General features: G+C 53.3%; 1 protein-coding gene across 1 annotated transcript in view; it reads right to left on the reverse strand.

Moving 5' to 3' along the window:
- Positions 1 to 1357: 1357 nt before the first annotated feature.
- EPHB1 (EPH receptor B1) overlaps positions 1358 to 25740 on the reverse strand; it is a 78975-nt gene continuing 54592 nt past the window's right edge. Inside the window, exons 7-17 of the mRNA XM_038145733.1 lie at positions 24377 to 24539; positions 21710 to 21818; positions 21438 to 21502; positions 17500 to 17622; positions 16187 to 16434; positions 15641 to 15856; positions 13418 to 13567; positions 12698 to 12891; positions 12069 to 12224; positions 10049 to 11406; positions 1358 to 1694 (exon numbers count right to left, since the gene is read on the reverse strand). Coding sequence (XP_038001661.1) covers positions 11298 to 11406; positions 12069 to 12224; positions 12698 to 12891; positions 13418 to 13567; positions 15641 to 15856; positions 16187 to 16434; positions 17500 to 17622; positions 21438 to 21502; positions 21710 to 21818; positions 24377 to 24539 — 1533 coding nt within the window. The 3' untranslated portion in view covers positions 1358 to 1694; positions 10049 to 11297. The remainder of the gene's footprint in view (positions 1695 to 10048; positions 11407 to 12068; positions 12225 to 12697; positions 12892 to 13417; positions 13568 to 15640; positions 15857 to 16186; positions 16435 to 17499; positions 17623 to 21437; positions 21503 to 21709; positions 21819 to 24376; positions 24540 to 25740) is intronic.

Consider the following 25740-nt stretch of genomic DNA (forward strand, 5'->3'; position numbering starts at 1 on the left):
AAGGATACACCCTCCCAGCACCCCAAATCCCAGAGGATTCAACAATCATGAACACTCATTTAAACCACACCAGAAGCCCATTAAATCAAGTGTCTACTCAATTAAGGACACAAACAACTTCACTCTGCCCTCCATCAGCTGCTGCCTGTTTGCATCTTGCATATCCAAAGATGGCAGAGACTCTCTGCTTTCATTTGTCGGGATGGGCTTGGCAAAAAAGCATGCAAAACACCCAAAACTACAGTTCTATCCCTGTGTAAAGTGTGAGGCTAAACTCACTGTGGTATGCGAGTCTGGGCAGTGGAGTCCTGCCCGCAGGGACCTGGAGCAATCCCCACCGGCACACGGAACTCACTCACTCAAAAACCCCTGTAATAAAGACATCCCAGCTATGATGGCCCTGGAGAAGCAGAAAGGACTTGGAAATCTCCTGACAGGAGCCAGGAGAACACCTCATATCAACACCACCACTGGTGGGGCAATCACAGCATGCTGGGACCACAGGGCTCCGCCAGCCCCACCTACAGCTGAAGCACTGCTTGCCTCCCTCCCCACAGCTCACCCCTAACCCCACCTCCAGAGCTCTCCCAGTAGCAGCTCTCCCTTCTGAACCCCAAATAACTCCTTGATGGCTGCATATTTTAATTTACAAAACCTTTAGCCCCCGTTTCAGCCCCTGTTGTCGGCTGGAGGATGTTCCCAGTGCCAGCAGGACCGGCTGCTCTCAGCATCACCTGGATCAGAGAGTCAGAATATCCCGAGGTGGAAGGGGCCCACTAGGATCATGGACTCCAGCTCCTGAGCCTGCACAGGACCACCCCAAGAGTGTGACAGAGCTGGATGAGTTGTGTCATTGTTCCCAGCAGGATAAAATGCCCAAGTGCAGCCAATGCACGAGGAAGAATCCATTCTCCAGCCATCATTTACAGTAATCCTTAAGGAAAGCAGGTTGAAGACGAGGCGCATGGGCAGGCTCCAGCAGGACTCGGGAAGCAGGGAGGCAGCAGGGACGGCGCTTTGATCCCAGGCAGCGCTTCCAGCGCGGCTTCCCCGAGCCATCGCTCGGCAGGGCTTTGAAAGGCGCTCCGCGCCAACAGCCGCGCCAGGAAAACTCCTTCTCCCGGCTTTTTTGCTGCGAGCAAGCTCCGATAGGGATCGCCGAGAATAAAGTCACTTCATTTACAAACCGGGGAGCCAAATCTGATAGACATCAACATTCGAGGTAAAGTCAAGGAGCGGTGGAGCGCTGCCAGCTCCCCAAATGAATATTCATGGCAAACGCTCCCCCAGCTCCGAGCTGAGGAGAAGCCGGCAGCAGGAAGGCTGCCCCTGGGAAGGGGAAGGCGAGGGACCAGGCTTATTTCATCCTTTTTATTGAGTGCAATTTTCTCTTTAGTACAATATTCTCTGAAAGATACTGTTACAAACTCCGACAATTTCAACACAATCAACAAATTGGGGAAGAAGGGGAGGGGGAGAGGGGGCTGCAAAAAAAATTCCGAGGGTTGAAATCTTTTACAGACATCTCACTGGTTATGTACAGGACAGGGTAGGGCTGGCCCGGGACACGCCGCGGCTCGGGGGGACGGGGACCGGGGCGCTGCGGGACCTCCCGGAGCATCCTGCGGTGGGAAGCGGCCCTGGGGCCCCCTCTCCGACGCTGCTGCCCCGCTGCAATGCTGCACTCGACGCCCCTGCAAGGCAAGGGGAGAGGGTGAGAATAGGCACGCCCAGAGCTCGGAGAGCCACGGGCCCTTCCCCGCCGAGCCACCCCCCCACCCAAAGGCTTCTTACAGCACATCCAGCCTCTCAAAAAAAAAAAAAAAAAAAAGAAAAAAAAAAAGAAAAAGAAAAAAGAAAAAAAAAAGAGCAGGAATTAATTAATATGCTGTCAGAAAAGTGATGATTTCACTGAAAGCGCTCCATTTCTCTTCAGGGGGAAAAGAGATGGAATTCTTTGTGAAGCTGAGTCGCTTTAGGGAGTGGAGGCTGGGACGCGATTTTAGGGGTGGGAGGGTATCTGTGTCCCCCCGCAGCCAAGATGCCTTCCCACCCCCTCCCACTGCAAAATGAGCCCCCCTCAGGTGTAAAGCAGGAGCAAACCACCAGGCACCATCAAATCGCTTTTTCCAATGTAACAAAAAAAAAAAAAAATCCCCATTTTCTCTGCTGCCAGGGGGAAACCAAAAGGTCTGGGAACCAGAGGAGCAGCCCCAGGAGAACCTTCTCCACACCCCATAACCAACAAGTACCACACAGCAGCAAAACCCCATTATTTAGCCACTTTGGAGAGGCAAAGATGCTTTTAATATACAATTGCACCTTGGAAACATAAAGGCAGCACATTAAATAACAAAGCAATTGACTGCTGGGTCCCTTTGCTGGGTCACAAAAAAATGGGGCTCACTGGCTAATTATTGCCGGGCATCTCTGTGCCTCTCCAAACATACCAGTGCTTTCAGAAACCCACCCCAGCTGTGCCTGACATTTCACTCCTATTAAAATTCATCATTCTCTTGAATGGAAATAATTTTTTTCTTTAGCAAACCCAGGTAGTAATGAAAGTTTTATTTAGTAATGTAGTGTTTGGTGGAAAAAGGGGCAGAGAAAAGGGAAGAGAAATTGAGATTATCTTTTTAGAAAGGGAACTTGAGCTGGGGGAAAAGATATTGCTGGCTATTTCTTGGGTGCAGGGGGCCACTTTTGGTGCCATGCTTGGAGGTTTGGTCGCACAGCTCTCGTTAGCGTTAGTGGGATCAGAACAGCGAAACACCTGGAAAAAAAAGCTGTAACAGAAACACGACTGATGCAAGGATGCTGAACTCGCTGCCCGGGCCGGGCGGGTCCGGGGGCTGGCTGCGAGTCGCGGTGGGGTGGCGGTGATTTTTATCGGCTCCGGATTCTGCCACATTAAAGCCGGACTCGAGCACGGCTCCGGCCCCGGGCGCTGCTCCCGGCCCCGCCACCGCCTTCCCCCGCGGCATTCCCGGCTCCCAGCCGTCCTTTCCCAGCCCGCCCGGCAGCAGCAGAGCTGCCCAAGGGTTTGGGGTTTATTTTCCCTGGGGAAGCCGCGCCCTGCCGGGAGTGGTGGCTGCAAGCTCAGCTCTCCCAGGGCAGCTGCAGCCCTTCTCCTGGTCGGGGCAAAAAGGACCCAGGGACAGCTAAGGATGATTTGGGCCGACCCCAAAGGATGGATCTCAAGAGACCCGAGGGACAGGTCATGAACAGCTGGATGAGGACTGGGGGGGCTGGGGGCAGCGCAGCTCATCCCCAGGTACGCAGCCACTGAGTCACCTCTCATCCCTCATCCCACCTCCTCCTCCTCCTCCTCCTGGAGCACCGGCGTGGGAACCCCTGCGAGGCGGGCAGGGCTTTGATCTCAGCCTCCGAGCGCTGGCGTGACAAGAACAGCAATGACAAGGCCACGTCTGTGCGGTGAGAGGCGCGCCACGAGGGAAGGAGCTGTGGAGCAGCGTGGCTGGGATGCAGGCACCGTGTCACCCCCCGGGCACTCGCCCTTTCCACGCTCCTGGGAACGGGCAGAATTGCAAATACCCGAAATAGTCAAGGATGGGCGGCTCTGCAAACGCAGCTTCCGTGCCCGTGTGATGCCATGGAAAAAGGGAGCAGCTGGTGGGAATGGGGAAGGATGGAGGCAACTCTGGGAGTGACAGAGCCGTCCCTGTATCCTGCAAGCCCCCCCAGGCACCAGCCCATTTCCAGACCCTCTGCAAAAGGAGTGACATCTCACTCCCTTTTCCCCCATCTCCACCCAGGCACCATCAGGGACATGACATGGCACTGCCACCCAGGCACTAACCCCAGCCTGAGTCCCCGACCACAGCAGCCTCTGGCTGGCTCCCAAATATTTAGGCTGTGGAATCTGAAGAGTTCGGCCAAAGCACGGTGGGGAAAAATAAGTAAACCAAGCAATATGTGCACATCCCACATCTGCCTGTCCATGGAAGCCCCACAGGGATGTGATGTGAGGCTCACCTGGCTCCTCAGACAACATTTGCCATGGGCTGCACCGCCTGCTGTCAGTCCTGCTTGGTACTAATTAGCATTGATAATTGCACTGATGGTGACCATAATTTTCCTGCCCTCTCTCCCTACCTTCCCACAAGGGTTCAATGGCCTAATGAGCCCCCTGAGGATAATCGGAGAGGAGCAAGTTTCCCCACCATGATGGCAGCTCCTGCATAATGTGAGGGGATGGGAGTGCAGAGAAAGGCACAGCCCAGCTGCTGGATGGGGAAAGCTGCCGAGTCTTGTTTACTTGGGGACACAGAGAAAAGTTCACTCCAATTAATTTTTTGAAGTGGACGGGCGTTAATCCACCTACACTTATCTAGAATTAACGCAGCCTTAAGGAGATTTTTGCCTAATCCACTTCCACATGCGCCCCAAAAGGGCACTGTCTGCTTTGGGAAGGAGCAGAGTTCAGCTAATCCACTTAAAATTCACAGGGCTGGTTTGTTCAGATTAACCTCCTCCAGCATTAATCCTCCAGAGACAGGCCAGGAAACCTCAACACCATCCTGCCTCTGCCACTGATGGGGCCACCCCCTCCATGGCTGTGCCACCTGCAATGTGCCACGTGTTGGGGTCAGCAAGGACATGGAGGTGTCCCCAAAACAGCCCCGCAGAGCAATGCAGCAGGGTGGGACAGCCAGGGGCTTTGGGGCTGTTTGAATTCCAATGGCCAGAGGAAGGAGAGCAGGAGCAGCAGCGATGCTCGGACACAGATGGGGAGAAGGGGGGCAGCTCTGCCCAGGCTGGAGGGGTGCTCACAATGCTGGTCCGTGGAGGATAGCCAGCCAAAAGTGACAGCCCTGGGACACCACCCAAGTGCCAGTAGCTCTGACAACCCCAAAAGGCACAGGTGAAGGGCACCGTGGTCACCAAGACAGGTGCACTTCCCTCCCTGGCACTGATCTGCTGCTCTGACAAGAACCAAGACACCACGCTGATTGCCATGGATGCTCATGGTTCCCACCTCCCATCTCTTCCTGCCAGGCAAAGCAGAGGAGGTCCTCTCCTAATTGGAGCACCTCCCCTTTCCATGTCAAACTCTAGGAAGGCAACACAGCCCATTAGGGTCCAGTGGTGGAGATGAGCCAGCAGATCTCCCCTGAGACACAGATCCTGAGGACATCAAAAATGGGAGAGCACAACCCAACAGCGGCTCTCACACCTCCCAGACTGACTTTGGAGGAGATTGAGCTCAGCTGGGAGAGGCAGAGCCATTCCCCCATGGCAGGAGGGTTGATGATCCAAGATGATCCCAAAGAACCCCTCCAACACCCCAAAAATAGGAAAAATATAAAACAGGAGCAGCAAAGAAATCACTGATGGCATGAAACGACTCGCCACAGGAGTCCTGTCAGTGTGGAGCTGGCTTCTCCCCCATCATCACTCAAGAAGTTTCTGGCACTTCCAAAATTCTGAGGAGACTCACTGGGAATGATCCAAGTATTGGATCACTATCCACCCTGGCAGGATCCTTCACAGAAGAGGCACCACAGCAGACAACGACCTGAACACTAAATCCTCCTGCACTCCTCACGCAGCGGGGACACTGGGGCAGCAGGGACGAGCAGCACCTCGATGGGTGTTGGAGCTGGATGTGACTCCCTGGGCCCCGCCCTTTCCACCAGCAGCTCAAGGAGGACAGGTGGCCTTGGAGCTACAGAACATTTCTGGGTCTGTAAATCCATTCCTCGTCTCAGAAGCTGATTGATCCCTTTTTTTTTTAAACTCAAATTCAATGTTTAAGAGTAATGATTTCCAATTGAACACAGAGTGGCTCAGATATATCGGCAGTTTTTATGGATCAGAGGCAAAAGCCTTAATTCAGACCTTAACGAAGGGAAACGTGTCTGTCCCCATCTCAGAACAACAGCAGGGGCTGATGGCAGTGCAAAAAACCTTTCATAGGTGATGCCCAACGATTTATCCCAGACCATGGGCCAACTAGGATGCTCCCACAGAGATGTCCTTTGGGTTCCAGGCAAACTTATTGGCGAGATCCTGCAACCCAACCCCAACCCAGCCCTTCTGTCTCTCTGAATCAAACACCTGGAAAAGCAGAAAGCAGAAGAGATCCCATGGGACTCAGGCAAGGGGGAAGGATGGCCCTGTTTTCTCCTCAGCAAAGGAGCATTAGAGGCACCAAGAGCTGACAGGCTCAGAAACAATGGTTTGAGATCACTCTTATTTAAAAACCGGCTGCCTGCTGTTTTCATCGCAAGCCCTGCTTTGACTTGCAGAAATATTTAAAATTAAATATACATAAGTGCTTTCAAAGAACTGTTAATTTGAAGGTCATTAAATGGCATAAAATACATTCTTTTTTTTTTTTTTTTCTGGAAAGAGGCACGTAATTATGCCATTAATACACGCTCTTCTTCCACACTCAAGCCTCAGAGATGCAAGGGGCTTGGGTTCACCTTCCCTGGCAGAGGCACCACATCTCCTTTTAATTACTGCCGTTGAGAAGCCTGCTGCTCCTCCATCACAGCCAGGGAAGGGCGGTGGAAAAAGCACAGAAAAGCCCCAGGGGAGAACAATGCAGCTGAATTGCAAATGGGGATTTTTGGGGGATGAGGGAAGTAACAGCAGGGCTGGAAATGTGGAGCCACTTGGCAACACCCAGTCCAGTTGTGAGGAGGATCTTGCCCACTGCTTCTCACACAAGACCTTGGGCCAAGCTCAGAGCAGGGGTTTGGTAGCCAAAAGCCCCTGTTTTGATTTAACACTCTATGCAAAAAGGACAAAGCCAATCCAGACACACACACAAAAAATCCCCTAAAAAGACACAAAAGGTTTGAGGTTTTTACAGTTGCCATAGAAATGGAGAGAAGGAGCTGATGACTGCAGAGCACTAAGTGAAAGGCCAGGATCAGGGGTGAGGGCGAGGTGGGCTCACCCGGGCACACAGCCACATCCCTGCATGGATATTCACGTGGTACGCAGCCAAAGGAACGAGGCACTGAGACTGAGCTTCACTCATGAGCAGTGGCAGGGGTCAGGATCCAAGCCAGAGGGGTTCACCAGCAGTGCACCCCCCCACCACAGCACTTCCACATGGCACAGGAACCCATCAGGACCCTGTGTGATGAATAGAGCCCAGCCCAGAGAAAAGGCCTGCACAGTTGGTCCTCTCTGATCCAAAACTCCTTTTTCTTTCCTTTAAACCATAACTCTGCAGGAAGAAAACAGCTTCTGAGCCATCCCTTCTCCTCTGTGATCAAAGAAAGGAAGTCCAACACCAACCAGGGTGGATCAGAAGATGTGAAACTGGAGTGTTCATCTTTCGACCAAGGAAGAGGCTCTTGCCAGAGTACGAGCAACAGAGCAGCATCAAAGAGGTGCCACCCAAGTCAAGGTGAGAGTCTTTTCCTTGGCATCTGACAAAGGAAAAGGAGGAGCAGGTCACACACAATGCTGCTGCCATGGCCAGGCAGGGATAGCACTGTCACTTCCAGACAGAAAGGCTTCACAGTTTGGAAAACTGATTTTACGTGGAAGAAAGGCTTCTAAAGTAACAGAATGGTCTGTCAGAAATCATCTGAAATTTGTATGCTGGTTGGTTTTTTTCAATAAAAAGCAAAAACCAAACATGGCTATTTTGGACTTTCCCCTTTGTTTTCCACTAACAGACTGATGGCCTTTCATGAAACCTTCTGGTTAGGATGAAACTACTTCCATTGAAAGGCAAGAGAACAGCTAGCCCGTGGTGACCTTCCCAAGTATCACCTAGACAGCAGCTCCCCTGGCCCATGATGGCTCTTTGCTGCAGGGATTTGTTGGAGCCCACCTGCACGCTCTTTGCTCAGCCTGGAGCACTACCAGTCTGCTGCTGGGCTCTTGCATGACCCTGGAGGGGACACATGCAGGTCCAGCACAAGGCCAAGATGTGGGGACAGCTGGTTAGGAGTGGTGGCAGATGGGAATCATCTGCTCTGACACAGCTGAGGAGACATCAGATGCTGGACAGCTGGGAAAGGGCAACAGAATGGAAAGGCCACCAGCCCTGGCAATCCCCAGGGGCACTGCTGGTGGCCCAGAGCAAGGAGCATCAGCCCTGGGAAATGGAACCAAGAGGGTCTTGGCATCTCCGATAGCACCTGAGCACCCAGAGAGACTGTTTAAACCTCGGGGGTACTTGATCTGCTGAGTGGGATGGGCAGGACTGAACGATTCCCATTTCATATTCACCACAAAATGGCCTCAAGCTATGCCAGGGAAGGTTCAAGTTGGACACCAGGAAGCATTTCTTCACTGAAGGAGTGATTAAACATTGGCATAGGAGGTGACGTAATGACCATCCTTTGAGGTGCTGAAGGAACAGTGGACATGGCACTCACTTCTCAGGCCTGGCTGACAGGGTGGGGATCAGTCACAGGCTGGACTCTATGGTCTCAGAGATCCATTCTCACCCTATGACACTGCAGTTCTGTATTAAAGGGTTTACACCAAACCAGGGTTGCCGTGGGGCGCTGGGGCAGGGACAGCGCCGAGCAAGCAGCAGCAGCTGCCTCGCAGGTGCTCGCAGGGCTGGCAACGGCGGCAGGGGAGCCATAAAGGTGCGGTATTGATATTTAGCCTGTGTGGCTGTCACTCGTTCCTTTAAACGCCTTTAGCTTCCTTCTAATAAAAGAGAAATCATAAAAAAACCCACAAAGGACCCTTCAGTGGCAGCGAATACCAATGTGGCGGGGCGGCGCATTAGCATGCGCGGCGCCCGCTCCATCTGCATGTTGTGTTCCGTGTGACAACATCCCAGAATACAGATTTGGGCCGCCAACATCCCAAGAGGTATTAGCAGTCGTCTATCAGACAGGAAGAGGAGCAGTCCCTGCTGTTGTAAACAAGGGGGGTTTTCTCTGCCTCTTTCTCTGGGGGGAGTTCAGTGAATTGAAACAAGCTCATTCCTGCATCTTGTTAGTTCCCTTTCTTCAGCAGAGCACAGGTCATCTGCCTTGGGCAATGGAAGGAAAAAACTGGAGGTGTAGAGAGCACCTCAAAGGGTCCTTCACCTGCTGATGGTGATGAACCATGAGCACAAACGTGTTCCTCATGAACCACCATGAACTGAGCATGTGCTCCTCACAGGATACACGGGGGTCCACCCAGCCACAGAGGACCGTGACAGCCCCAACACAGGAGGGACAGTGTTCCCACTCAGGAGATGTGGACAGGTGCTGGCAGCAAGCAAAGCACAGGCTTCTCTCCTTGTGTTCAGTGGCAGCAAGCAAATCTGGTGAGGCATCTCCTGGCATAGATAGGAATACGATGGGGCAGATGGACATAGAGCAATCCCATGGTGTAGTTGGATATGGGCAGCCCCATGGCAAAGAGAGACACGGGGAAAAAACACAGCCCAGGTGGGCGTGAGCCATCCTCACAGCACCGATGGACACAGGACATCACCTCGGCACAGACCGACATGGGGTGAGAAGTAAAGCAAAACCAGCTGGACATGGGGCATCCCTGTGGCTCAAGAACACCCCCAGGACATGGATGGATGCAGGACATCCTCGTGACACCAGCAGATGTGGAGTATTGCCACGGTGGGGATGGAGGGTGAGTGAGGAGGACAGAGGATCTCCATGTACGTATGAGCCACCACACCACCAAATCCCAGCTGGGACTTGCAGCCCCTGAGGCACAGCCACAGCCAGCCCATGCCACTGCTCTGCACCACGCGGCACAGTGCAGCGATGGATCACTGCAAGTCACACACAGCCCTCCAAGTAAAAGCCTTATTAAGAGTTCATTCGTTTCATAAACTCCTGGCGCGATCCGCAGGGGAAGTCAGATGGCCCAGCCTTACAATATTCTGGGTAAACACTGACACGTGTTGGGCAATTTTAACCAGATCAATTTGCCTAGGAGAACAATGGAGAAGCCAAAAAAAAGAATAATAAAGATCAAATTAAATATGGGGAAACATCCACTGGGAGAGGCTATAAGGGAAGAGCAGAAAAATACAGAGCAGGACGAATGGATGGACAGAGACACACAAGACACTCAGACCTACCTCTGAAGCCATGAAACCTAAGTCCGTAAATCAATATCAAAATCCTTAGGTCCACAAGATGGGGGAAAAAGTCCTCCATAGCCATCTTCCAGACATCACTGAGGCCCTGGAGGCCTGAGCAGTCCATTTCCCAGAGCATCTCTCCTCCTCCAGCAGCCACCAACCCAGTCACAGCCACGCGGTGGCTCCTCCAGTCCCGTCCCATCCCCACCGTGCCAGCCGGCCCTTGGCATCCTCCTCCCCATGTGCAGGATGCTGAGCACTTCCTTCATCACCAGGTGCTTCCAGGCTGCCTCCTGCCCCTGGGGGCTGTGGGCACAACCCCTGGCCCGAGTCAGGGACGGGCCGGCCGCTGGCTGCAGGGTCAGCGCTGGTCTTCGGTCATGGACAAGCAGTGAGTCCACGGAAGGTTGACAACATACACAGGCGCACGAGCGCGCACACACACACGGGAACACCTCTTTCCATTTTCCAGGATGGAGAGTTTGTTTGTGTTTTTTTTAATCCTTTTTTTCCTTTTTGCAAAAAAAATGCAAGCAAAAGAGAAAAAAAAAAACCAAAACCCAAGGTTTTCTATTGAAGGTACATCTCTTCTTCAATATGAAGACATTAACTGGATTGAGTAGGATCCCCCATGCAGTGGTCAGTGAAGTCCTTTGGTAGTTGCCGGAGCGGCACCCGGGTGGGATGGCAGGGAGCTGCAGAGACATCTGAGGACACTTCCACCCAGTCCGTGAGCAGAGAGGGGAGCGGGGTAAACTGGGAGGGCCGGGGCAGGGAGGAAGGGCAAAAGAAGAAAAAGGAAGGTGGTTCCTCTGGACAGGATGCTCCATCTCATGCCTCTCCCTTCCCCAACAGCCCCTTCCTCCTTCTCAGTTTCGACCACTGCTCACTGGTGGTGGGATTGGAGTCTGGTCTCTAGGGTTTGGGTTTGCTTCCCCAACGCACATTGGTTTGTCTTCATTGTTTTTTATGATTTTTTTTGTTTTGCTTTGCTTTTTAAATATATGATTTGTACATATTTATACGTATTTATACGCTGTCCCCCATGACATTGGTAAGTGTGCTTCTGTTGGTGAGGAACGGAAGTCACCAGTCAGAGGTGAGTCCCAGGAACATCCTCCGGCTGCAGTGGCAGTCCCCAGGCAGCGGCGGCTCCTCTCGCAGCGCTGCCCCGCCTCAGTTCCTCCCCTCCCACCTGTGCCCTCCACTGTGCCCTCCCCGGCCCCTCCCCGCGGGACAAGGGACGTCATGCCATCGAGGTCGGAGACTGGCTCATCTGTACTCGCATGGACTGGACGCTGTTCAGGATCTTCTTCTGGTGCCCAGCCAAAGTCACCCCTATTCTCAGGAGGTCTCTGGAAGACAGGCAGACAGAGGAAAAATCAATGGGTGATGAAAAATCAAGCTGAGGGTGGTGAACCAGTTTTGCTGTTCTAAGGGACCTTATCACTCTCTACAACTTCCTGAAGGGTGGTTGTAGTTGGTGGGAGGGGGCTTGGTCTCTTTCACCAGGCAGCACTGACAGAACCAGGTAACACAGTCTCAAGCTACATCAAGGGAAATATAGGTTGGATATTAGGAAGAAGTTTTTTACAGAAAGGGTGATGAAGTTCTGGAATGGTCTGCCCAGGGAGGTGGTGGAGTCACCATCCCTGGATGGGTTTTAAGAAAAGACTGGATGTGGCACTCAGTGCCATGGTTTAGTTGAGGAGTTAGGGCATGGGTTGGACTCAATGATCTGTAAGGTCTCTTCCAATCCAGCCATTCTGTGAATTCTGTGGAGGTAAACTCAGCTGGAACAACCACAGAGCCCACGCATTGCCCCATGAGCATCACTGGGTCTGAGAGCAGGGAGACACCCACACACTGACTCCCAAATAGTGAATGTGGCCACCTCCAGACTCTGGGGGATCAATTTAAGGGATGCTCACACCTGTCTTTTGCCCTGAATTGACCTCCCCACCTCCCCAGCTGGGCAGCACCCCGCTTTCGGGCAGCCCTGGCATGGCCAACTCACTCGGATGTCATCTGGGCCACCAGCTGCAGGGAGGTGAAGCCAGCGGTCAGGAAGCTGTCCCGGTACTGGCTCATCTTCACAGCGCTCAGCCAGTCATCTACTGAGGTAAAGGCAGTGAAGTCGGGGATGGAGCGGTCGAGGAGGGGCTGAGAAGGCCTGAAACAGGACACACCGCTGGGAACAGGCCTGGCTGGCACCAAGGGGCTGCCCTGCCTGAGCCCAGCCAGCACAGGGACACACTCCCCAATCCACCCCCGGTATCCCTGTGCTCCCCCCTCAGAACACACCCATGGAAGGCCATGAGGAAGGCCTGTCCCATGGGAACACTGCCGTGCCAAGCAGTGCTTTGCAAGCTCACACACTGTATTCCAGCTGTGGGAGCCACAGGGATGAGGCGTCGGCAGAGCAGCCACCACACCCAAACGGTCACAGACCATAAAGAATCAATAGCAAAGAATTATTGCTGTTGCTTGGCTGAAAACTGCATGTTCTTTGTCTGACTGTCAGGCAGAGTGAAGACAGAACCCCCCTGCCCTCATCTAAGGATTTATGAATTCTCGAGCCGCTCGGGGAGCCTTTCCCCACGGCATGGGACGGTGACAGGGAGCATCCCCACACCCGGCACTCACACGGCGGTGATGGTCGCCACAGTTTTGAGGCTTGCCGGGTTGCGGATCATTTTGTCGAGGGTGTTGACGATCTCGGTGAAGCGCGGGCGGGTGTTGCGGTCCTTCTGCCAGCAGTCCAGCATCAGCTGGTGCAGGGCGGCCGGGCAGTCCATGGGCGGTGGGAGCCGGTAGTCCTGCTCGATGGCGTTGATGACCTGAGGATGGATGAGGACGGATGAGTGAGGGGGAAAGCGGATGAAGGACTCGGGGGGCTCCCTGGGCTGCTGGTGCAGGCAGAGGGGCTGCAGGCAGCCAGGAAGGGATGGCCAGCCCGGCTGATCAGCAGCCGAGGGAGCGGGAGGAGCCGGGTGCTCTCCGAGGTTAATCTCCGCTCTGATGCTCTGCGGCTGCAGTTCCTCCCAGCAGAGAGCTGCCACTCATTATCTCGGCGGATCTCGCCGGAGTACAGCAGTCACACTTCCAAAGCTCCTTCCCTGCTCGTAAACCCTCTGAACATTTTCAAAGGCCCTGCAGCTTGCTGAAGTCCAATTACCAGCCCACTGGCTTTTCTTTCCAATTTCCCTCCTTGCATCCTCTCACTCACCAGCCTGTTTCATCTCCAAACCGAGTGCTCCTGAGGCTCCAGGAAGGAGCAGACAGCCAGCCCTTCAGGCAGGGATTTCTTTTGGGAATGAGCACCCCCTGGCCCCCAGAGCAGTGTGGATGACCCCCAGTGCTTACATCTTGGTTGGACATGTCCCAGTAGGGCCTCTCCCCGAACGACATCACCTCCCACATGACGATGCCGTAGCTCCAGACGTCGCTGGCTGAGGTGAACTTGCGGTAGGCGATGGCCTCCGGTGCTGTCCACCTGACAGGGATCTTGCCCCCCTACAGAAAAAGGGACTTCAGCTGAGAAACGTCTCTCTAGGCAGAGGAGGCTGGATGCCCACGAGCCAGGGTTGGGGCCATCGCACACACCCCAAAGCATGGGTTCCTGGGGACCCCACCAAGGAGTGCACAGGTGGCACCTGATGGGATGAGGAGGCAGGAGCCAAAAACAACTGCATGAATGTATCTTGTACCTGCCTAAAATGGCTTGGCTGAACAAAACAAATGGGTTTATCCAAGGATTTACCCCACTGACTGACACCACCCCACTCCAGCTGCCCTGCAGGACCCAACACATCAGTGGCCTGTCCCCAGGTCCCTTTCCAGGGAGTCACCAGGTGACAAAGCTAAGCATGACTGGGCTAGTGCTTGTCACAGGTGAGGAGCCACAGGCATCCCCATCCCTTGGCCTTCAAGATGAAAACAAGGTTGAACTGAAAGTGCCTTCCACAGACACAGCTGCCAGAAGGTCCTTCCAGCCCTACTTTTGGAGAGGAAGGCAAAAAGCAAAGCACCTTTAAAACCCAATGGAAAGCACTGGTGTAGGAAAGTGCCCTTGGCAGAGAGCTCCTCATTTCTCCCAAAGGCTCAAAATCAGGCTCAGCATCTCAAGCCACCCCGCCAAGCCAGGGCCCTGCCAAGGGTGCAGGGATGTAAGGAGGAGCAGAATGCACAGAGGGATTGCTCCCTGGGAAAGCTCCATAAAATAACCACAAAAAAAAGCCAAGGGATAAGGAAAACCACAGACAGGCAGGCACAGGAATTTTCTGGGGGCAGGACTGCACCATGAATCGTTTAACACAATCATTTTCCACAGCCTTTCCGAGGACGCGTCAGCCGCTCTTGAAGGATGAATGGCAAAAAATTTGATTTGAATAACTACAAATGGAGAAATTAACTGCTAGGTTGTTTTTCCTGCCTTTTCCCCAGAGCAAAAAGCCTGCTGTGGGAGGCAGAGTGATGCAATCGCAGGCACAGCATCACTTCCCAGCTGCCGGGGAGATCTATTATGGCCTAAATTAAATAAAAACACAGATGAGATAATCTCTTTTTATCTCTGAAGGTGGGGAAAAGACTAATTCATGCCTCATCTCAGCAGCTACTGCTGGGGTCTTTGAAGGAAAAATAAAAGCTGGGTGTCTGCTCAAAGGCTGCTGCCTGCAGGAAGGGTCTGGGCAGGGAGCGGGGCAGGTCTGGGGGGAACGGGAACATCCCATTGAGCAGGGGAGGGACAGTGAGGGGCTGCAACTGGGCCAAAACACTGAGTCAGCCTTAAAGGCATGTCCCTGGCTTTCACATTTTGGCAACTGGAGCCAGCCCTGGCACTTGGGCACAGCTCAGCAGCCCAAGGAACTGCTTTGGCAGGAGCTGGTGCAGCCTCGTGCCGGCACCACCTCACACTTCTATTAATCCATCCATCAGGTCAGCGAGCTGCTCATCCCTTTCCTCTCTGATCATCCTTAACACCTCTCAGGGGCTCGCAAGCAGGACAATGGCCACGGTGGGGAGCTGGGGGTCCCCTGGGGTAGCCAGGAGAAGGGGGAGAAGAGAGATACCATTGTCTACAAATGAATTAATTAAGGAGGAGAAGGATGGCTGGGGAATGGCAGAGCTCCCGTTAGGCTTGGCCCTTTAATTTATGCTTGGAACAAGTTTCCAGCAGGAAAAAGCAGACCAGACCTGGAGCACTGGGGGAAGGGGGGTTAAAACACCACCGCTGTGTTGCAGGGATCTCCCTGCCTCCCCTTCCTCTCTCTCCAGGGACTCCTCTGTGCACCTTTCCTCCACAGAGGAGAGGGAAGAGGCTTATCTGGAAACTGCAGAAGGCAGAACAGTGCTTAGGGAGGAGGGAGGTGGAAAACTTCTAAAAAGGAGGAAGAGAAAGGAGGGAAAAGAGGATAATTTGTGGAAACTACAGCCAGGACCTCTGGACCATGAGCCTCTGTGGTGGGAAACACTCATGAGCTACTCCCACCCATGGCAGACTGTACACCAAGCACCCTTCTCCCAGGTTCAGCAGGTACTGGACACAGGGAATGCTGGGCAGGAGAACATCCTGCAGGAGGTACCTACCAAGGAGCTGGTGTAGGTGGGGTCAGACGTATCGTCCTGCAGGTAGCGCGAGAGGCCGAAGTCGGACACTTTGCACACCAGGTTGCTGTTGACCAGGATGTTCCTGGCAGCCAGATCTCGATGCACATAATTCATCTCTGCCAGGTACTTCATCCCAGCAGCAATCCCTCTGAGCATTCCCACCAGCTGGATCACTGTGAACTGCCCATCGTTTTGCTGCGAGCAGAAAGAGCAGGCACTGGGGTAAGCATGCACACCCCACAATGGCACCAGCGCCACTCACCCTGACCTCAGGAGGATGCTGCACCTCCCCAGAGGACTCCAGCTGCTCTGCCTGATTACAGCAGAGGTAAGCACCCCAAAAGACACATTTTGTAGATGTATAGCACACTCCAGCCAGCTCCCAAACTAAGCAAACAGGCTGGGATTTACAAACGGGACACCAACATCTCACTCCCAAATCCCACAGCCCACGTGGCCCCGCCTCGCGGGCCATCCCAGCATCCCTTCCCAGCTGCCAGGGAGATCTATTACGGCCTAAATTACCCGCAGGAAGGAGTCCAAGGCACCGTTCTCCATGAACTCCGTGATGATCATGACCGGCCGGCTCTTGGTGACCACCCCTTCCAGGCGAATGATGTTGGGGTGGTCGAACTGGCCCATGATGCTGGCCTCGCTCAGGAAATCGCGGCGCTGCTTCTCCGAGTAGCCGGCCTTGAGCGTCTTGATCGCCACGTAGATCTCCCGCTTGCCTGGCAACTTCAGGCGCCCTTTGTACACCTCTCCAAACTCCCCTGCGAGCACAAGCCTTTAGGTTGGAAAGGACCTCCAAGATCACTGAGTCCAACCTTTGATCAATCAACACCAGAGCTACCTCCTCCTCCTCCCCCCTAAACATTGCAAAGAGCAAGGAGTCTTTGCCCAGCTGAGAAATGGCAGCCAATTCACACTTCAACAACGCTCTCCTCTACAAATCTGCCCACCCGTCCTCTTTAAAAGGGACAATGTCTGCTACTGGGGACATCTTTAGGTTTGCAACCTTCTTCAAGGTGACAGAGCCCAACATCGACACAGGCAAACCCCCACAAGGAGGATTTGCAGGGAAAATGCATCCACATTTAAGGACTACCTTAAATATCAGGTGTCACTGTTGGTAATCTCAGCTGCCTCTCTGCACATCACTTATCTTGGGGTGGGAAATAATTGGACTGTTTACATTGCTGCTCTCTGATTTAAAATACAGAGAACACAGGAGGGCTTTCACTTCACCAAAGCAAAATTTGCCTGTGGAGGGATTACATTTAAGCTATGTTTGCAGCCACTTTGCCTTGATGAGCAGCAAAGGGCAGGTGATACATTGCTGAACTTGATCCCAAACAAACTGACTCATTGCTTCCTCACAGCTTCCCCTCCTGGGCTTCTCACTTTCTCCTCTAAGAGTATGACACAGTTATTTAAAAACGGCAATAAAACAGCACAGATCACACACACACACGCATGTGTGTGTATATATACATATGCAGGGGAGTATGGCACAGACTACAGTGAGGTCGAGCTTTTCTTATTATCTCATGGAAAAGCCACATGGAAAATCCCAAGAGGCCCCATGGTCAGCCAGTGAATACATTCCTGGAGCCTCTCCCACTTCAGAGGAACTTTGAAAGCATGAAACAAGCTCATGTCCACCCTAAGTGACCACACAAACCCAGGAAAGCCTGATGTTTCAAGGCTTCATTGGGGCCTTCCAGGTGAAGGACCCTGTGCGCTCCCCAACAAAGTTGCTCCAGGTGGGTGCACAGCCACACAGGAGCAGCAGAGAGGGCTGGGAAGGATGGGCAGCAGGACACAGAGACACCCACCTGCCCCAATGACTTCTTCAATCTTCACAAAGGACACATCGATCTCCTTGGCGAACTCTCGGACGGCTTCGTTGGGGTCCTCGTAGGTGAAGGGGTCGATGTAGATCTTCATCCCTGGGGACCCTTGTCACAGGGAAGAGAGGAGCAACAGCAAAAGGGAGAGAATTACAGAAACAGAGTTCATAGAATTGTTTGGGTTGGAAGGAGCTCAAAGTTTACTCCATTCCCTCCCTCATGAGCAGGGATACCTTCCACTAAACCACTTTGCTCCAAGCCCCATGCAACCCGGCCCTGAACAATGCCAGGTACAGTGGATCCCCACAGTCTCTGGGCAGCCTGGAAAACCAAGAGCAGTTGTACCATGGCCAAGAACTGGAGACCCTCCTGTCCTCACACTCTCCACTAAGTGGCTGCTACCACTGTACTCACCTACACCACCCTCCACATTCCCGTTGGGCCACCAATTATTCACCCAACTCTCCCCTGCTCCTCCTCCTCCTCCCTCTCTGCCCTCCACTCCTCTACCACTATCCTTCCTCCTCCTTCTCCACGGCAAAGGGAGCAGTTACAGACCTGAACTACAGCGCGCTGGCTTTACAGTGAAGGCTTTATGAGGCTCCACGTGTTAGTGAAGAAATATTTATTTACCCAAAAAGGCCTCTGATGGCTTTGTGGCTGCTACTAAATTGACAGAGTGCAGCAATTATAACCAACAACCGGTGTGGATCTGTGAAATACGGCTTGGCCGGACGCCGGGACACGCGTGCCGTCCCTTGCCTGGGGCAACGTGTGCTCACAGGATCTGGCCACGCTGCAGAGACATCAGAAAGTGGGCTCTTGCCCTTTTCCAAGGGGAAAAAAAAACCCAAACCAGGTCCCCAGATTTCCCAAATGGGTTTGCAGATGTCACGTTTGGATGGCAGGGGCTTAGGGAGCTGCCAAGGGCACAGTGAGGACACAGGGCTCAGCAGGACACAAGTGTCGTGGTGCCACCCAAAAGGGACCTGCAACAGGCTGTGGTGTCCCCCTGGGGAGGTCAGCTTCCTGTGCTATTTCTCACCCAAACAGCGGACTGTGGATGGCATAGCAGCCCCTCAAGGTCATCTCTGGAGGAGAGCAGGAGGGACATTGCTGCCCGGTCCCCTCCCCAAGGTACTTCACCCTTACAGGGATTAACAGCCCTCAGTTACACTGCTCAGGACCTTTCCAAGGCCATGATCCCATCACACCAGTTCTTCCCAGAGTCCCTCCAGAGCTGGCATACAGATGGATGCATGGACCACAGCATCACCTCTGCACCAGGAATCTAAATCAGCTCCCAGCTGTGAAATAATTCAGAAGGATGCATGAAATCCTCACAGTGGGCACTGCTGGGGCCAAACAGCCACCAGGGGAGAGCTGTGGGGCATCGAGGACTCAGGAAGGAGCATCCTCACCCCCAAAAGGGGCCTTTGGGGCAGAAGTTCTGCACCTCGGAGGCAGGGGAGGCTGCAATGAAGCCATCTGTGCATCTCCCAGTTCATAAATCCCTTTATGGCTCTGTCTCATACACTTTAACTGCCCCATAAATTCTTTTACAAGAGCAGCTGATGCTCCAGCCAGGATTACAAAGGGATTTAGAGGATCGTAACAGAGACTAGCTCACTGATCAAAATATTGAAAGAATAGAGGAGAAAACAATGCCCAAGATTCCTGTTCCCTGTCAACACAGGCTGGTTTTCAAACACCCTCTGATGTGTCCATAGGCTCAGTAATCACCAGCATGTGCTCCCCCCATCCTCATCCCATCCAAATGAGGATTGGGCACCTAAACCCACTCCTCATCTCTACCAACATCAGCCCCCAGCTCATCATTCCCACACCAGCAAAAGCTGGGTGAAATTCCGGGTACTGGAGTGCACCACCAAAGGCACCCATGGTGAGCCTGCTTGCAAAGAGCTTTGTGCTCTTAAAATCATCCCAACAATCCTGAAAAGTGGATTAGGCCATTTTTCACTACTGCAGACAAGGGCAATTTTTTATCACTCTTCAAAAGTTGAAGCGCTCTGCACCACGACCCTGACTCCAGCGGCCAATTCCTTCTGGCATCACACTTCCCTGGCAATAAATATCATGGGGACAGAGAAAAACCCTTCCTGCTGAATTGCTGGTGCTTCAACAGGGCGTTTTTGACTCTTGCCCCAATCTCAAAGCTCCCAGTGAAGCAAGGGAAGGGATAAACCACAAAATATTACACCCCGAGAGACCCCATCTCACCCCAAAATCCACTTGGAGCACTCTGCCAGCAGCAGGTGATCCCAGGGGGCTGCTGGAGGGATGGCAGAGCTGCACTGGGAGGCTGTAATTGCTGTGCCACTGAACACATGGTGATTTGTTCCAGAGGATGCTCTCATTACTCCATTAGTTGCTCACCACAAATTTCCCACCTGTTTTGCTCCAGCCTCTGTGCTGACGGAGTGCCCAGAGGCTCACTAACCTTGACAGGGCATTGCTGGCACCCTGGATTTCTGACACCAGTCATCACAGCCCCCAGGTTTAGAAACACAGGACAGGTACATGCTTCAACTGCTTCCCTACCTAGGTTGAGCATCCTGGATTTTGGGGTGCTTGGGGCCAGCTAGGGATGCATATGTAGTAGGGAATGCTTCAAAACAGAGGGAAAATGTGAAAAGTCAGTCTGCCTGCAGCCTAATGTGAGTTTATCCATCAGGCATCAAATTAACCTTGTCCTGCTCCCCACAGTGCAGCAATGTGGAGAAAAGAGGGAGGAAAAGCACAGGTCTGTCATCACCCAGTGATGTTTGGAAAACAGTTTATTGTTCTGCAGGAGGTTCAGGGTCCCCCAAAGTGCTGCCACCACATTGGGAGGGTTCAAAGTGATGCCAAGAGGGTCTAAAGAGATCCCATGTGCTTTGCTCTCTTGGCTGGGCTCTCCTGCTTATCTCCACTCCCTCTTTAGCTCTCTCCAGCCATCCTGTTCTCAGCCAGGCCGATTGCTCCATCCCCATTCCTCCCCTCTGCTCACCCATACTGCTCCCTGCCTTCCCCACCCATCCTTCCTCCATCCCTGCATCCCACACCTTGTTCGCCCATGGAGGCACCCAGGACCAAGATGGTTCTTCCCACAAGCAAATTGCACCTGGGAAGCAACTCTAGGAGAGTGTAAACGGGATTTACATCCCACAGGGATGGGGCATGGAACCAGCAGACATCAGGAAAATCCTGGCCCCCAAAGCTGCTGCTTTATTTTCATTTGCAGTGCTGGCTGCTGGAGGGGCACCAGAGCAGACATTACACACAAATACATCAGGAATTAATTCTGGCACACAGCTCCACCAGCCACAGAGGTCTCCTAGGAAAAGCTCAGGCTCTCCTAATTGTTTGCCAAGGGAATCAGCAGCCCAAAGCCAGTTAAACATTCCTAGTCGCTGGCTGCACATCCTTCCCAGAGCAAGGTACAGAGCAAGCATCAGCCACACAGCCAGGACAGCAGCAAACCCAGCCATGCTCCCAAAATCCAGAATCCCTCTAACAGCTCAGCATCGATCCAGACCCAGGCAGAGCCTGTGGCAGGAGATTAGAGGCTCCCCTTCCCTCTGAACACCACATTTCTCCCTTCTTTCCTCCTTTGGGAGTCTTCACAGCATCATCTCTCCATCCCTTGTCTCCTACATTCCCCCTGCCCCTGACATACCCCCAAATCCATCATCATTCCCCAAATCCCTCCTGCTACTCTTCTTTTCCACCCACAGTGCTGCACCACTGCAGCCTGCCCTCCCCCACACATGTGGACATCTCCACTCCCACCCTGTGTCCTGTCCATCTGCCATGGGGGCTCCCACCACCCCTCAATCCCCCTTGGAAGGGGAGGAGTGGGGCAATGCTGGGTGCAGGTTTGGGAGGGTCTCTCCTCTGCTTTTCCCTCTTTCCCTGCTCACCTCTGCCGGTGCTGTAGTGCTGCAGTTTGTCACTGTACACGGCCTCCTTGCTGTAGGCACGCTTCCTGGGAGAACAGGGGACACAACAGCCAGGCTTCAGGCAGCAGCAGCTGCTGGTGGCCCCAGACCCCTCCCATGCCACCAACACCCCATGAGCAGTGGCATCGTGCTGCTCCCCCGGGCCACATGGGTCCCCCATCCCACCCCTCCCACCTCTAATCTGAGCCTTACCACCTCCACCTTCCAGGGACACTGATCCCACAGGGACCCACCTGCTGCAGACGATGGAAATGGCCACCAGGGAGACGATGAAGACCACCCCGGCCGCCGCGGAGCCCGCGATCAAAGGCAGCTGCTCTCTCAGCTCTGACTTGTAATCGTCTGCGAGAGAACAGGCACCGGGTCAATCCTCCCTGGCGCCTCAGGGAGCACGAGCCTTTGGGAAGGGATCCCCTTTGATCCCAAGGGTGCTGCTCCCAAGGCAGTGGGACAAGGGGATCCAGGCAGAGGGGTCAGCTGAGCCAGTGCCATGTTGCACTGAGTAGAATTGTCAGGCTTGGCTCACACACCTTTGGCTTAAAGACAGGAGAGAAAATATTCTGGAAATAACACCAGACCAATGTGCACGGGCCCAGTTTCCCAAAGAGATGAAGTTCACAAGGTGGCTTTGTAAATTGCTTTGGCATTTCCCTTTCCTCAATAAATTCATTTATTGAGCAACCTGATCGACCAGAAGGTGTCTCTGCACATGGCAGGGGGCTGGAATGAGATGAGCTTTAGGGTCCCTTCCAACCCAAACCTTTTTGAGACTATGTTTTAAACCTGTTGGCCACTTCGACCAATTTTAACATGGGGTCTCACAGACACAAAACTCCTACAAGTTGTAGGAAAGGAGGAGAACACCATTAATAACCCGCCAGCCAGAGAATGCTGTGCCAAGACTTCACCCAGATCAGACACATTAGAGAGTTCACACAAATGATATCAAAGTTCATACAATGGTCAACTTTAGGAGCAAGGCTCAGGAGAACTTGGGAACCCTTGCTGCAGGTCTGTTTGTAGGTTTTAATATCTCAACATGAGACAAGTCCTTCTGCAGAGCCATGGCACCCACAGCATCCCTTCCCCACCAAGCATCCCTTGGAATCTCCTTTGTCTGCTCAGCCACTCCTGCATCCTTCAGCAGCAGGCTGGGGTGAAAGCCAAGGTGGCACCAGGAGGACTGGATATGCCTGGGAGAACCCCCAAAAAGCTACACGCACCCTCCATGTGTCTCCCCCATTTTTCCCTGGCCAATCTCCAGGTGTGGGTACTCTCAACAGGCAGTATCCAGCAGATCCCACATTCCTGGAGCTTCTGTAGCATTCCAGAAATACCCCTCTCTCCAATGCCCCATCAAGGTCTGCCAGGCTGTGCCAGCAGCCACATGCAAGGGTTAAAATAAAACTCATCCAAAAGAAAGCATTTAGCACCTTTTTATCTGTATTTTCTACTCTGCAGTTAATTACTGGCAACTAGATTTATCTCTTGCATGCTGCTTAAATCCTGAGAAATTCTCATCTAACAATCAATTATTATTTAATAAGCTACACAATCCATTCTTATTAAATTTCAATTAATTGCTTATTTGAGGCAGGATTTTTCTTCTCGCTTCTCTAATCCTGAATATTTGAGGCATTGGAGGGGGGTTTATTACCATTTCCTTCCCTTTGGTCACCCAGCATGGTTTTCCTCTTCCCACCCCAGCTGGCACTCGACATGAATGCATGCTTGGGGTGACCCGTTTTAGGGAAGAAGAAAAGCTTTAAGGAAAGAAGATTTAGGAAAGAAGAAAAGATTTAGGAAAGACAGGCAGTGAGGCTGGGAGCCATAGATAACACCTAAGCAGAGGAGGAACCACGCCAGCAGCAACAGGGAGCGGGCTCTCAGCTGCCCCAGGCGTAGGAGGATGCAGTGGTTTTGGATTTCCCCAATTCTAAAATTTCCCTAAATTCACTAATTGCACTTCCCTAAATTTCCTCCCATTCCAAACCATGACACAGGACCTGCTTCACTCACCAACTTCTGGATAAGTCCTGAAGCTGGGATTGAAGGAAAACACTCCCATGAATTAGGAGTTTCCAAAGGAAGCCAGTGTTTGTGGGTGCAGGGAAGGGCTGGGACCAGAAGAAGCCATGAAGGTCATGAGCTGGCCCAACACACCCCTTTGGCATGGGAAATCAGCTTTCAGATGGGTCTGACCATCCCAGCTTTGCCCTGATGGCTCAGATGGACTCCAAGTATCCCAGAGTTCTTCCTCCAAGGGCCTACAACCCTCCTCCCGCCCCATCACACCGTGCCAGACTCACAGCTGCTGCCAGGGGCTTCTGTCCCCTTAGCTCAGGCAGCAGAGATGGAAATAAATAGCGGGGGAAAACCCGGAGCCGGGATATCGAGAGCGGATCCCTCCTCCCGCCGGCAGTTAATGAGACGCCACTGTAAATCCCCCAGCTCCTGCCACGCTGGGACAGAGCTTTGTGCACACAAACTCCTTCAATCCCATCGGAGCACGAGGCTGGGGCACCGCCATGCCGCTGGGACAGAGCTTTGTGCACACCAGCTCCTTCAATCCCATCGGAGCACGAGGCTGGGGCACTGCCACGCCGCTGGGACAGAGCTTTGTGCACACAAACTCCTTCAATCCCATCGGAGCACGAGGCTGGGGCACTGCCACGCCGCTGGGACAGAGCTTTGTGCACACCAGCTCCTTCAATCCCATCGGAGCATGAAGCTGGGGCACTGCCACACCGCTGGGACAGAGCTTTGTGCACACAAACTCCTTCAATCCCATCGGAGCAGGAGGCTGGGGCACTGCCACGCCGCTGGGACAGAGCTATGTGAACACCAGCTCTTCAACCCCATCGGAGCAGGAGGCTGGGGCACCGGCACGCCGCACTCACCGTCGGTGAGGGTCTGGAAGCACATCTTGCCGCTGTACTTGCCGTAGCCGGCCACGGTGCGGGCGCGCACCTGCACCACGTAGACCATGCCGGGCCGCAGCCCCTCCAGCCGCGCCGTGTTCGTCTGGCTGCGCGCCATGGATGAGTTGTACTCGTTGTGGTCCTGTGGGCACCCCGAGAGAGCCACCGTCAGCGGGACAGGGACAGGAGACAGCGGGAGGACAGCGGGAATGCAGCCCAGCTGTCCCTGCTGAGGGCGGGGATGGGGTTTGGCTGCAGGGGGATAAGGGAGAGGCTCTGGTTCTGCTTCAGAAGCATCCCTGAGCCACAGGATCCCACAGGATCCCCCAGGAAAGGCTGGGAGAATTGGGATTGTTCAGCCTGGAGAAGGCTTTGGGGTGATCTAATTGTGGCCTTCCAGTACCTGAAGGGAGCTGCAAGAAGGATAGGGATGGACTATTTATAAGGACCTGGAGTGACAGGACAAGGGGGAATGGCTTCCCACTGACAGAGAGTACATTTAGGTTGGATATTCAGAAGAGATTCTCCCCTGTGAGGGTAGGAAGGCTCTGGCCCAGGTTGCCCAGAGAAGCTGTGGCTGCCCCATCCCTGGAAGTGTCCAAAGCCAGGTTGGATGGGGCTTGGAGGAACCACATGGAAGGTGTCCCTGCCCATGGCAGGGGGTAGAACAAGAGGAGCTTCAAGGTTCCTTCAACCCAGGACATTCTATGATTTAATGAAACAGGACCCATGAGGAACTGGGGAGGCCCCTGCAGCATGTGCCTCCCAGGCAGCCCCCTGGTCCCACTAGAGCAGAGAACATGGAGTAGGAGAGGGAAACAATAAGATCATCCAGAGCAAAAATAATTTATGAACAACAGATTCCTCCTCTTCAAATGATTGACGTCCTTGCGCATTTCAGAAACATCCCACAGTTATGGAAACCTCATGTCCCTGCCCACAGCACGGGGGTTGGAACTGAATGATCTTTAAGGTCTCTTCCAACCCAAACCATTCTGTGATTTCACTGAACACCATCATGTGCCCTATGAAACCCTGCTCAAGCAGGTTCAAGGGCAAATCTCTGCTGAGATCCCCAGCCCCTGCAGTCCCGCTCTGCTGGCACAGGTCCTTGGCCTAGACCTTGCTGGAAACCTCATGCGTCTCCACTGTCATTTTTTACCACATTCCCCGGTGCTCTGCTGGTAAGAGGCCGCTGGTGAGATCATCTAATTATTCATACTTAGAGGAATTCATTAGAGCTGGCGAGACACAGGAGAGATGGAACAGCTTGGGCTGAGCACGGTTCATCGCAGGGGTTGGAAGCGTGTCCCCTGCAGGACAGGACAGCTGCCAGGGACAGG

This window comes from Motacilla alba, chromosome 9 (genome assembly GCF_015832195.1).
Source record: "Motacilla alba alba isolate MOTALB_02 chromosome 9, Motacilla_alba_V1.0_pri, whole genome shotgun sequence".
In the NCBI taxonomy this organism is placed as follows: Eukaryota; Metazoa; Chordata; class Aves; order Passeriformes; family Motacillidae; genus Motacilla; species Motacilla alba.